The sequence below is a fragment of the Carettochelys insculpta genome, chromosome 6 (assembly GCF_033958435.1).
Source record: "Carettochelys insculpta isolate YL-2023 chromosome 6, ASM3395843v1, whole genome shotgun sequence".
NCBI lineage: Eukaryota > Metazoa > Chordata > Testudines > Carettochelyidae > Carettochelys > Carettochelys insculpta.
The window spans coordinates 123,859,118-123,873,136 of record NC_134142.1 but is presented as its reverse complement, the minus strand read 5'-3'; the positions used below and the strand labels follow the sequence as shown (position 1 = coordinate 123,873,136).

Here is a 14,019-nt window from a genome sequence, read left to right as displayed (position 1 = left end):
TATAAGGTTCTCACGATGCCATTATCTACATTACTGATGGTGTTATTAAATAGAACCAGATTCATAACCGATCCTGTGAGACTCCACTTGGTAGGCCCTTTCAGCATGACTGTGAGCCATGGATAACTATTCTCTGGGAATGGTTATTCAACCAGTGATCCATGCACCTCTAAGTAGCTCCATCCAGGTTGCATTTCCCTAGTTTGTTAATGAGAAGGTCATCTGAGACTGTATCAAAAGCCTCACTAAAGGTCCTTTGTTCTGTTGGAAAGTATTATAGACTCTGAAGAGCATGGATTCTGGGAATGTACCATCACCATCAACAACAACCATGGGCTCAGTACATGTGGGTGTCTGATGCCTCCCTCCCAATTTCCTTTCATCTTTCCCTGTCCAGTGCACAGTGGCTTAGTTTCTATAGACACGCTCTGCACCAGTTGACTATGGCCGTGTCTACACTAGCCCCACACTGTGAAATGGTCATGTAAATGGCCATTTCGAAGTTTACTAATGAAGCGCTGAAATACATATTCAGTGCCTCATTAGCATGCGGGCAGCCATGGCACTTTGAAATTGACACGGCTCACCGCCGCGCAGCTCGTCCTGACAGGGCTCCTTTTCGAAAGGACCCCGCCTCCTTCGAAGTCCCCTTATTCCTTTGAGCAGATGGGAATAAGGGGACTTCGAAGTAGGCAGGGTCCTTTCGAAAAGGAGCCCCGTCGGGATGAGCCGGGCGGCGGCGAGCTGAGTCAATTTTGAAGTGCCGCGGCCGCCCGCATGCTAATGAAGCACTGAGTATGTATTTCAGCGCTTCATTAGTAAACTTCGAAATGGCCATTTGCATGGCCATTTTGAAGTTTTGGGCTAGTGTAGACACAGCCTATATGAATTACCCATTCTCTGTAGGGTCTACCTCTCCTATCTGAAACATTCATTATACTGAATACCAGGGTCTTGACTTATTGCTCATTATTCATTCTGCAACTGTGCCTGAATAGCTGTAACTTCTGTGGTATAACCTTCTGTAGGTTCTCTTTCAGCTTTATCTTCCTACATAATTCCTCACTGTTGACCTTCTGCATTCATCCTACCTATTCTCAGGGTCTTTCTATCACAACCCCTCTTGAATGCCAATATCTTTCTTTTTTGAATTTTTCATTATCACTCATGTATCATATCCATACAACATGCTGCTGAATATACACATTCTCAAGATGCTCAGCTTTGCTTCTAAGCTAATCGTTTTGCTTTTCCCAATCTTATCTATCACCTTCAAACATGCTCTTTCTTTCACTATTCTAGTCTCTATTTCCTTCTTCTAATCTTGATCATACATCAATTGCTCTCCAGATCCATAAACTTCTCTATGTTCTCTAGTTCAATCCTGTCTGCACTGACCTTCCTTCCTATTTTTTATCTCCAAATACCACTGTCTTTATTTTATCTATGTTCATAGTCGGTCCATACCACTTCCCTTCCTCATTTAACACCTGCATTGTTCTCACTAGCTTCTCTTCATCTTCCTCAATGATGACTGTCATCCTTGAATCTCAAGTTATTAATTCTCATCCAGTACACTGATATCCCTTCTACCTCTTCCTTGATCTTATCTATTGCACTCTTGAGGTGCTTGATGAAGATACTCAGAGATATTGAATCTCCTTGTCTCATACAACTACTCATTCTAAATTAACTTTCCAAATTTCTTCGTGTTCTCACCTTTGTGTTTGCATTATTGTTGATATCCTTCAACAACCATATCATTCATCCTGTGGACATGGCCAAGCCAGCGGAGCCGACGCTGCCTGAGGAGGGTGTGCATGGTTGGGATTCCAGCTTGCTTGAGGACGGTGGTGTTGGTCACTCTGTCCTTCCATGATACTCCAAGGATGTGCCTGAGGCAGTGCAAGTGGAAGACGTTCAGCCTCTTTTCCTGGCGGGCATACAGGGTCCAAGTCTCGCTGCCATAAAGGAGGGTGCTGAGGATGCAGGCTCTGTAGACTTGCATTTTGGTGTGAGTGTACAGCTTGTTGTTATTCCACACTGTCTTGCTGAGTCTGGACAGAGTTGTGGCCACTTTTCTGATCCTCCTATTCAGCTCAGTGTCCAACGACAGGGTGTCAAGTGATGGTGGACCCGAGGTAAACGAACTCGTGGACGACCTCTAATGTATAGTTGTCAATGCTGATTGATGGGGATTCAGCAACATTCTGACCAAGTACGTTTGTCTTCTTTAGGCTGATGGTAAGCCCAAAGTCCTTGCACGCTTTGGAGAACTGATCCAGCAGTTTTTGAAGCTGGTCTTCTGTGTGAGACACTACAGCAGCATCGTCTGCGAACAGCATGCCTCTGATGAGGACTTCCCGCACCTTAGACTTAGCTTTCAGCCTTGCAAGGTTAAACAGTTTCCCATCAGATCTTGTGTGCAGCAAGATGCCCTCTGTTGAAGTTCCAAAGGCATGCTTCAGGGGGAGTGCGAAGAAGATCCTGAACAATGTCAGAGCAAGCACGCATCCTTGTTTGACGCCGCTCCTGATTCTGAAAGCATCCGATAATGCGCCGTCATATTGGATGGTTCCTCTCATGTCTTTGTGGAACGACTGGATCATCTTGAGTAACCGTGGAGGACAGCCTATCTTGTGGAGCAGTTTGAACAGACCATCCCTGCTGACCAAGTCAAAGGCCTTGGTCAAGTTGATGAAGGCTGTGTAGAGTGGCTTCCTCTGCTCCCTGCACTTCTCCTGCAGCTGCCTTAGAGAGGAGGTCAACTATAAATAATTATATACAGGGTGGGGACAACTATGTACAGGGGGGAGACGTGGGCAGGCTACACATCGGCCCATCATTCTGGGGTGGGGGTGGAAGGGCTCGAGCCCCGCCGTGTTCAGCTGGCCGGTTCCCCTCTCAGCCAGGGTCCCCAGTGAGGCCAGCTGGGGGCCGGGAGCACGGGCAGGTATGGCCTAGGTGGGTCCTTGGCCCCAGGTGGCTTCTGCTCTGAGGAGCTGGGGGGTGGGGCAGCAGGCAGGACAGCAGGTGGGACAGCAGGCAGGACACCATCAGACAGGGCAGCAGGCGGGACATCAGCAGGCGGGGCGGCGGGGAGGGCAGCATGGAGGACATCGGGGGGAGGCAGATGGGCCACCAGTTCCTCAAAGGTGTTGGCCACCCGGTTGAAGGTGGCCATAAACTCTCGCCAGGCCTCCCGGCGCCAGGCAGCCTCCCGCTCCTCGAATTGGAGCCTCCGCTCCATGAGGTCCGCCTGGCGCCGGAGGGCTGCAGCCACCTTGGGGTCACTTGCAGTGCGGCGGTGTCCTTGGCGGGGATGGGCCCATCCTGGGGCAGGCAGTGACCCCAGGAGTTGGTGCTCCAGTGGTCTTGGAGGGCTGTCTGGGACCACGGATGGTGCAGCTGCAGAAATAGGGGGAAAGGGGAAGGGAGGCCGTGAGTACCCAGCCTTGACCCATGGCCCACCCCTCATCCCCCCAAGGGCCTGTGTCCCCACCCCGCATCCATCCACCATTGGTGTGTGCAGTCATCCTGTGGGTGGCCCCCTCCAGTGGTCCGCCCCCTCCCTTCCCCAGGGGTGGGGCATGGCACTGTCCATGGGTGGAGGTGCTGGTGGGCACTGGTGGCTGTGGCACCATCCCTGTCCTGTGGATTGCCCGGGCCATGTCAGGCTGGGGTGTTGTGGGGATGTGGGGGGCCTCCAGTCAAGTGGTGCCCCCGCCCCATGCTCAGGGGGTCTGTGCCCTGTGGGGTACGTACCTGACGGTGCACTGCCAGGCTCAGGAGATGCCCATGCAGTGGACACCTGGCTGGACCTGTGGGATGGGATGTCCAGCACGGGCTCCCCCTCCTCGCTGGACCACTTGGTGGCTGGAGTGGAGGGTCCCAGCTCTAGCTGTGCGGGGGGGGGCAGGGCTGGCCTCTGGACCTGACCCTGTCTCTAAGGCCGGCTGGGGCTCATTGGCTGTGGTGTCAAGGGTGGCTGGTGGGAGCAGATGCCCCGGGGGCCCAGGATAGCCCTGAGGTCCCGATAATAGGGGCCGGCGGCGGGGGCAGCCCCAGGCTGGCTGGCCGAGTCCCAGGCCCAGGCGTAACCCTGCTGCAACTCCTTGGCTGCGTCTACACGTGCACGCTACTTCGAAGTAGCGGCAGTAACTTCGAAATAGCGCCCGTCACGTCTACACGTGTTGGGTGCTATTTCGAAGTTGAAATCGACGTTAGGCGGCGAGACGTCGAAGTCGCTAACCCCATGAGGGGATGGGAATAGCGCCCTACTTCGACGTTCAACATCGAAGTAGGGACGTGTAGACGATCCGCGTCCCGCAACATCGAAATAGCGGGGTCCTCCATGGCGGCCATCAGCTGGGGGGTTGAGAGATACTCTCTCTCCAGCCCTTGCGGGGCTCTGTGGTCACCGTGGGCAGCAGCCCTTAGCCCAGGGCTTCTGGCTGCTGCTGCTGCAGCTGGGGGTCCGTGCTGCATATACAGGGTCTGCAACTAGTTGTTGGCTCTGTGTATCTTGCACAGTTTAATGAAAGTGTGTCTGGGAGGGGCCCTTTAAGGGAGCGACTTGCTTTTGAGTCCGCCCCGTGACCCTGTCTGCAGCTGTGCCTGGCTCCCTTATTTCGATGTGTGCTACTTTGGCGTGTAGACGTTCCCTCGCTGTGCCTATTTCGATGTTGGGCTGAGCAACGTCGAAGTTGAACATCGACGTTGCCAGCCCTGGAGGACGTGTAGACGTTATTCATCGAAATAGACTATTTCGATGTCGCAACATCGAAATAAGCTATTTCGAAGTTGGGTGCACGTGTAGACGTAGCCCTTGACTTTACTCCTGACATGGTCAGGAGTGCAGGCAGGGTGACCCCAGGCAGCCAGGCCCTCGGCCAGCTGGGCGAATGCCTCCATGTTCCGCCGCTTGCTCCCCATGATGTGCAGCACCTCCTCCTCCCCCCAGAGCCCCAGCAGGTCACGGAGCGCAGGGTCAGTCCAGGAGGGGCCCCACTTCCTACCCCGCCAGCTGGAGGCCTGGGAGCCCTGAGATGGCCCAGAGGGAAAGCTGTGGGGGTGCTCGGGAGGCTGGCTGGCTGCCATGGTGTTCCTCTGGCTGTGCAGGGACGCCTTGTGGCAGGGCTGCTTCACGTACGCTGCCAGCTTCCCGCTACGGGGTTTCCAGGTCCCTGCAGCTTTAAGAACTGCTGGGTGCAGAGATCATAGAGCCCCGCAGGGGCTGGACAGAGCGTCTCAACCCCTCAGCTGATTGCCGCCATGGAGGACCCTGCTATTTCGAAGTAGCAGGACGCAGATTGTTTACACACACCCTACTTCGACGTTCAACGTCAAAGTAGGGCGCTATTCCCATCTTCTGATGGGAATAGCGATTTCGACGTCTCACCACTTAAAGTCAATTTGAACATCGAAATAGCACACAGCGCGTGTAGACGTGACGCGTGCTATTTCGACATTGTGCTGGCTACTTTGAAGTAGCCAGCTAGTGTAGACGTAGCCTCTTAGTTTCTAATACTGACTTTGTAAATATTAAACAGATCTTGGTGGACTCCTCTATTGAAGACGAAATGCATATTATATACACTGCCATCAGATTAACCCATGTTTTACTAAATTATAGTATGTGGTGGCTGCCTTCCTAATGTACTCTCAGATGTGATCTGTTGCAATAGACTTCTTTACCTTAAATCCATTTGCAGATTATTAAATTAAAACCACAATTAGACAGGATGGAAAAGAAATCATTTACACATTGTGACTGTCTGTATTTTTGCGCTCTTTTGCAAGGCTATGACCAATTTCACACAAAGCATGCCTGGTGAGGTATTACGTCCAAGCTCATAATCCGCTGATCACAAGTGTCCTGGTAAAATGCATGTGGCGTACGTAAAGTTATAAAATTCTACTATATGACATTATTTAGATGGTCCAAGTGTAGAGAATCAGGCACAAACCACTGCTTAAGATTCAAAATACAAATTGATGCTTTAGTTGGGTGTTAATACAATCAATGGGACTATTATCTGGTTCAGAGACCAATTTTGGAAGAAGGGTATAAGCAAGAAATCCATGTTTTCACAGACAGCTGGCGCTTTCTGTCTCCTAAGACTTTATCTCCTGTACCTCTACTGGAGACAATTCTTGTGAAAGAGAAACGTCTATGAGAGAAGAAGAATGGCCCAAAGGTTCCCTTCATGTCTGCTCATGGCATCAACACCATCTGAAGGAAACGGAAAGGAGTATTTGACTAGAACAGCCAGTAAGATGGCAAAAGCAGGGAGTAAGAGAAAATTTTACTTTGAATTCATGTAGCCTCTTAAATTAGGTAGCAGTTGTATTTTACCTTTTTGTTCTCTGTAACCAGTTCTGACTATTATGTCTCGTTATTTGTAATCATGTAAAATCTTTCCTTCTGTGGTTACTAAATTTGCTTTATTTTTCTAAGTCAGTGTGACTTTTTTGTTCAAAATATTCAGGAATGTGTACTTGAGAGTGGGGTTGGTGGATATGATTTTCTACTAATAAAACGAAAGACTTCGTATGAGCCTGTATTGTCCAGGAGGGTGTTGGACAGTATAAGTCACACATTCTGTCCACATGTAAGTGCTCTGTGCTGTCATATTGAAAAGCAGCATATATTTCTCTTCTTCCTGGACCTGGCAGAGGTAAATCTCAGAGAGTTAGGTATTAGATTTTAGCATATCCCTGATGCTGAGACCAAAGCCCTAATTTGGGACCAAAGCCTACCTGGCTGAAGAGGACAAAAATCTGTGGAGAAGATTTTACAGAATTGCTGAAGAACTGAATAGGAAATAGTAACAGTAGCCTACGGCATTTATTATCTACAGGTCTTGAAGCACGTTGTAGAGCCATGTTAATTTCTTATAATCCGTTTACAAAATAGAGTTCCTGAGTGTCTAAAAGATTTTCCCAGAATTGTCCAGTTGGGGATGAGTGGTGCTGACTGCACAACACAAATCTTATATACCCAAACAAAAAGCAGTCAAGTAGCACTTTAAAGACTAGCAAAATGGTTTATTAGGTGAGCTTTCGTGGGACAGACCCACTTCTTCAGACCATAGCCAGCCCAGAACAGACTCAATATTTAAGGCACAGAGAACCAAAAACAGTAAGCAAGGAGGACAAATCAGAAAAAGATAATCAAGGTGAGCAAATCAGAGAGTGGAGGGGTGGCGGGGAAGGTCAAGAATTAGATTGAGCCAAGTATGCAGACGAGCCCCTGTAGTGACTCAGAAAGTTCTCATCGCGATTTAAACCATGTGTTAATGTGCCGAATTCAAATTATTCAAATTATTCAAATTCAGCACATTAACACATGGTTTAAATCATGATGGAAACTTTCTGAGTCACTATAGGGGCTCGTCTGCATACTTGGCTCAGTCTAATTCTTGACCTTCCCCCCCACCCCTCCACTCTCTGATTTGCTCACCTTGATTATCTTTTTCTGATTTGTTCTCCTTGCTTACTGTTTTTGGTTCTCTGTGCCTTAAATATTGAGTCTGTTCTGGTCTGGCTGTGGTCTGAAGAAGTGGGTCTGTCCCACGAAAGCTCACCTAAACTATTTTGCTAGTCTTTAAAGTGCTATTTGACTGCTTTTTGTTTTGATAGTGTATAGACTGGCACAGCTTACTCTCTGTTTCTAGGTCTGCCAGTGTTACACTTGGGTAGAGCAGGAACCCTAGCAGGGCAGCATTTGGGGGCTGGATAGCTTGGTGGGTAGAACAGTAACAGAGAGGAAGCTGTGCTAGTCTATATGCTATCAAAACAAAAAGTGGTCAAGTAGCACTTTAAAGACTAGCAAAATAGTTTGTTGAGTCTGCTCTGGTCTGGCTATGGTCTGAAGAAGTGGGTCTGTCCCATGAAAGCTCACCTAATAAATTATTTTGCTAGTCTTTAAAGTGCTACTTGACTGCCTTTTGTTTTGATAGTGTATAGACCAGCACGGCTTCCTCTCTGTTACTTATATACCCACTACATCAACAGCCGGTGGATGAATCTCTGCAGTGTCAGTCCAAAAGAACCTGTGATGTTGTGACCCTTAACATTTAAATAAATGCACATTGTCACATTTAACACCCCAAACCAAAACACATGCATGTCCCATCATCCCCTGTACATGGTGTCTACCCTTATCAGTTACTACAGAACACTATAGCCCATTGGCTGAACCAGTCCCCTTCTTGTGCTGCACTTTCTCACTGGTGACTCTTTACCCTGTTCCTCAAGAGCATCAATGAGCAAAGACTTTGGTGTCAATGGCTCTCCTCAGAGCATCTTTCACATCCTTGTTCCTCAGGCTGTAGATCACAGGGTTGAGCACAGGGATCACTATGGTGTAGAAGACAGAGATATATTTGTCGGAGGTGGGTGAGTACCAGGAGCTGGGGCGGGAGTAGATGAACAGCAGCGTCCCCTCGTAGATGATGACAGAGGTCAGGTGGGAGGCACAGGTGGAGAAGGTTTTGCACCTGGCTGCTGCTGAGCGCATCCTCAGGATGGAGACGACAATGAAAAGGTAGGAGACGAGAATGATGATGGCAGACATGATTTCGACAGAGCTGCCATAGGTGTAGAGCAGGAGCTCATTGAGGGAGGTGTCAGAGCATGAGAGTTTGAGAAGCAGAGGGAGATCACAGAAGAAGTGGTTGATGACATTGGGTCCACAGAAGGATAGTTGGAAGGCAAAACAGGTGTGCACCAGTGCACTGAGTGTGCCTCCTATGTAAGACAAAGCCACCAGTATGATACAGACCCGACGGGACATGATGACCTTGTAGAGCAGTGGGTTACAGATGGCCACGTACCTGTCATAGGCCATGGTGGCTAGGATGAACGACTCTGTATCAGCAAAGGTGCAGAAGAAGTAAAACTGCAGCCCACAGCCAGCATATGAAATGGCCTGGCTCTCCGAGAGGAAGTTCGCCAGCATTTTCGGGACAATCACGGAGGAATAGCAGAGATCAACAAAGGACAAATTACTGAGGAAGAAGTACATGGGGGTGTGAAGGCGGGCATTTGACCAGATCAGAACCATCAGCCCAATGTTCCCAAGCAGAATCAGACCATACAACACCAAGAATACAAGGAAGAGGACAACCTGCATTGCTGGGCGGCTGGGGAATCCCAGGAGGATGAATTCTGTCACGGTGGTGCCATTGGTGGCTGGCATCTCCTAGCGATGGCACCTCCAGTCTAAGTAGTAGAGGGAAGCAGGGCTGTGAGAGCTGAGCAGACTTGGAATGCTGGGTAAACGCACTGAAGACCCTCCAGTGTCAGGGAGAGCAGACAATAATGCCCAAGAAGACTGTATCGCATTTCCAGTTAATTATTTCCATCGAAACCAGGGGTCTCTAACCTGTGGTTCCAGAGCCTCATGGAGTTCTTTAAGGACGTATTTGTCGCTCCTAATGCTATAATAGCAAAGTTAAAAAAAAAAATTCTGAACATCTAAAAGCCCAAAAATGAACAACTCATCTCTAAATAGCAAATGATACGTGATCTCAGAAAATTAGATAAATCCCCCTTTATTACGTGTAATGTGCTGTGGGATATGATGCTGTATCTGTGTTTTGATCGCATTGCTAATTAAGTCTTGATTTGAAAAGGAAAAGGGAACTTGTGGCATTTCTGCGTGAAGAGCAAAATGCATTTTAAGAAAGGAAACTGAATTAAACATGAAATAAAATTCACCTAATGAGAGTGGGTTTGGAATGGTTCCAAAAGGAGGAAACCCAAAGATGAGAACAGAGAACTTCCAACTGAATGGACCCAATCCTTTACATCTATAGTGTGTTGGTCTGAGCTACCTTTATATCTAATTTGCAATTAGAAATTTGCCAACAAAAGTGCAACCTCAAGAGACAATGTAAAAAGTTTGTGAACGTCCTGCTGTAAGCATGTACCGCATTACAAATCATTGTGTGTGTTGTTCTTAAAATAGGGTAACAAACCGTATGGTTTGGTGTTATTTATTAAGGGCCATCTCATATTCAGCCGCATTGCGGCTCTTGGATTATTGGAGTTTTTTTAACAATTTTGAAAAAAGTGGCTCTCGCTGCTATTTTGGTTGCCAACCCCGATCTAAACAAAGCTCACTTTTCCAGATCTTCTGCAGGTACAACTCAGTGTGGCTCCACTGAAGACAATGTGGCTACATCAGTTGGTGCCAGCTGAGCCTCTAGTCCTAGGTTTCTTTCTTTCCTCTTAGAAAGGGCTGGGACAATCCATTAGTGCCATCTCCCTAACCACACTGAAGTCAACAGAGCCTGCTAACTTACACTGACCAAGGAGCTGTTCCTAGGTTAATATTTTTTATTATATTGCTACAACCATCGCAGTAACACCGATACATGGCTCATCTCTTAAACCCATTTTGCAACCTGTCTCAAGCCTAACAAACATTATAGTAACCACAGTGCAAGTTGGCTTCACTCTAACGCCATTTGCCCCAGGATTAGGGTTAGTCCTGCTTTGGGCAGAGGCTGGAATTAATGACCTTCTGAGGTCTCTTCCAGCCGTAAGATTCTATGATTCTATTATTGTAACCTCAAAGCATAATTCAGATTAGTAAATATCTTTGAGTGCACCCACTTCCTTTCCCCCTCCTACTTTGATATTTTAACTAAAAAAGGAACCAAGGAAAACAAAGCCAAAAATACTAGGGCTGTTTCTACACGTCACTGTCTTCGAAAGTGGCATGCTAATAAATGGCCCAAAATATGCAACTGAGGCACAGATGCAAATTCCCCATGCCTCATTAGCATAAGGCCACATGATTTGGAGTCTGGAAGATGTTCTTCCAGACTCCAAAATGCTGTTTAGAAGCGCAGCCCCCGGGGGTCTTCCGGAAGGGAAGTCCCTCTTCCGGAGGCCCCTTTTTCCTGAAAATTTTTGGGAAGAAGGGGCCTCCAGAAGAAGGACTTCCTTCTGGAAGACTCCCCAGGGGCCGCGCTTCTACATGGCATTTTGGAGTCCGGAAGAATGTGACCTTATGCTAATGAGGCATGGGGAATTTGCATCCATGCCTCAGTAGCATATTTCAGGCTGTTTATTAGCATGCCACTTTCTTTGAAAGGGGCATGTGTAGAAACGTCCTATGTGAATGGAATGTTAGTGTTACAGAGTGTTATGGAGAAAAGTCAGGATGTGGGAAAAGTGAGTTTCCACAGAAACATTAATTTCCCCATATTGTACATTGTGGACTCCATCCACCACTATGGTCGTCCAAGCTGCAGGTCTATAAGCTTTAGAGAAGATAAAAATTGAACCTCTCTAGTACAACACCCTCGAGACCTGACTGGTGCCAAACAAGAGAATTTGCCAGACTATGGGAGGCCAATACTGTCAAGAAACATTACCAACACTTCCACTGCGTAGTGGACTCTTAAAATACATTAAATTAGAGCTAGGCAATAGCACAGAACACTGGCAACCAGGACTGGCAGCTGTAAACAAACTTTATGCAGCTGTGGGAAAGTTGGCCACACACGGTAAGAGGTCATCGAGTTGACTAAAATCATGCCTGACCAGGTGCAGCATAGCTGGTTATCAGGCTCAACACACACACACACACACTTGCCAGTCTGATTAATGATGGAACACATGATGTATGTGCACTATGGATATGTTGTTACTTGGACAATTTTAACTTTTCCACTACGTGACTTTACATGAACATCCTTCCCTTTGCATGAGCATAGATGCTTTCCCCTCCAGCTTCATAATAAAACAATAGTAATAAATATAAGAGTAATTAATCAAGAACATCTCTCTAGAGCAGTGTTTCCCAAAGTGTGGCACGTGTACCACCAGTGGTACGTGAAAGGATTTCAAGGGGCACATGGCAGAAAATAATTTACCAAAAGTGCAGTGGGATGGCACTGGGAGAGGGAGTATGCTGATAAGGCTGAAGTCCTGAAAGGATACGTGAATGTTTTAAGTTTGGGAAACACTACTCTAGAGTAAACTGCTGCTATTGGTGATGTCAATTCTAGTGCTCTTATATGCTGGAGGTAGTATTTATAAACCCTTATGGGAGCTTCTAGCTCATAAAGCATAGGGTGGTGTTAAGAAAAGGAGCCTGGGTACGGTTTTCAAACATGGTTAAGTTACTTTCAGTGGTGCTTAGGCTCCTAAGTCCACAAGGTGATTTTGCAGATCCCACCTACTGTTAATAGATAGGTACACAGTGTAGCCCATAGGACTGACCTGTTTGCTTGCCTATAGAGCCATCTATTTTCTTATAATTTAATTACTTGATTCGGTTTATAATAGGTTTTAAGGCTTATGGTCAAGTAATTTGGCTGTAACACAAGGGACCTACAGGCCTAAGGTAAAGTTTGTGTTTTTGTCTGGGACCTTTCACCCAGATAGCACAGCTAGCTTATGTATTTCTGGCACCTTTTGTCCAGGTAGCAAGAGACAACTTCTATATATTTGGGACCTTTCACCTGGATAGACAGTGATAAGATGAAGCTATTTTAATGGCACATGGGACTTTCAGGAATACCCTCCCACTTAACAAGTACATTACAAGATGAACAGAAATAACATAGTCTCATACCATTAGTATGTATGTTCACAGCACCAATAGGTACAAACATGTCATATGTATCCCCTCTATGGAGTAAGTGTACTATAATAGCTTGGGGGTGAAGAAGCTAATTAGGGTGTAGAATGAGATCCCCTGCACCTAAGAATATGGAGCAGGATGCCTGGAGCTCTTAGAATATCAGAACACAGAACAGCCATACTAGGTCAGACCAAAGATCCTTCTAGCCCAGTATCCTGGAGAGAGAGATGTTAGGAAAAAGAAGAAGAGAAGAAGAAAAGCAGGAGGAGTTAGGATTTAGGATAAGTCTCTAAACTTCCTCTTTAAACTTTGTCTTTCTAATAGTCTTAGTTTATTCTAGATTTAGGTCAGTGAGTTGGGTAAAATAAGTTAGCTTCAATAAGCTCTTGGCATTAGCTTCTGCACCACGCACTCAAGAACTGAAACATCTGAACCTGAACACTCATGGCATGCCAGGGCCAAGGCTTGTCCTTCATCTCATGTCAACAGGTTATCAAGAACAGGTCTGAGTACACTAACCACAGCTTATAGAAGTAAAGCCATATGTATCTGAGACTGACAATACTGTATTTGTAACTCTGATTTAGTGTACTGCTCAGATTGCTATTTGCTGTCTATTCCATGTATTTTAGCAAAGTTCTAGAACACTGTGCTGAGTGTTCACATCCTATTACATCCCTGAAGGTCCCCTGTATGTGCCGCATGCCACTTAAGAAGGAGCAATCTGTTGAATGTACACAAAATGGGAAGTGACTGTCTAGGATGGAGTACTGCAGAAAGAGATCTAGGGATCATAGCAGACCACAAGCTAAACATGAGACAATAGTGTGACACTGTTGCAAAAAAAGCCAACATGCTTCAGGGATGCATTAACTGGAATGTTGTGAGCAAAATGTGAGAAGTAATTTTTCCCCTCTACTCTGTGCTAACAAAGTCTCAGTTGGAGTAATGTGTTCAGTTCTGGGCACCACATTTCAAGGAAAAGGTGGAGAAATTGGAGAGGATCCAGGGAAGAGCAACAAAATAATTAAAGGTCTAGAAGACAAGACCTGTGAGGGAAGATTAAAAGAATTAACTTTAGTCTGGAAAAGACAAGACTTAGAAGGGATGTGATAGTGGTTTTCAAGTACCTAAAAGGGTGTTACAAGGAGGAGGGAGGAAAATTATTCTTCTTGGCCTCTGCTGATAGGGCAAGATGCAAGGGGTTTAAATTGCAGCAAGGGAGGCTTAAGCTGGATATCAAGAAAAACTTCTTACCTGTCAGGGTAGTTAAACACTGGTGTAACTTGCCTAGGGAGATTGTGGAATCTCTGTCATTAGAGATATTTAAGAACAGGTTAGAAAATCACCTATGAGGGATGACCTAGATGGTGCTTGGTCCTGCTGTGAAGGAAGAGGAATGGAACTGAGGG

At 46.7% G+C, this 14,019-nt stretch overlaps 1 protein-coding gene across 1 annotated transcript; it reads right to left on the bottom strand.

Annotated features, from left to right (window-relative positions):
- Nucleotides 1-8,266: 8,266 nt before the first annotated feature.
- Nucleotides 8,267-9,205, bottom strand: LOC142014071 (olfactory receptor 5I1-like). Its single transcript, XM_074996095.1, has one exon. The coding sequence runs from the start codon at nt 9,203-9,205 to the stop codon at nt 8,267-8,269; it is 939 nt and encodes a 312-aa protein (XP_074852196.1).
- Between the last annotated feature and the right edge of the window lie 4,814 nt (nt 9,206-14,019).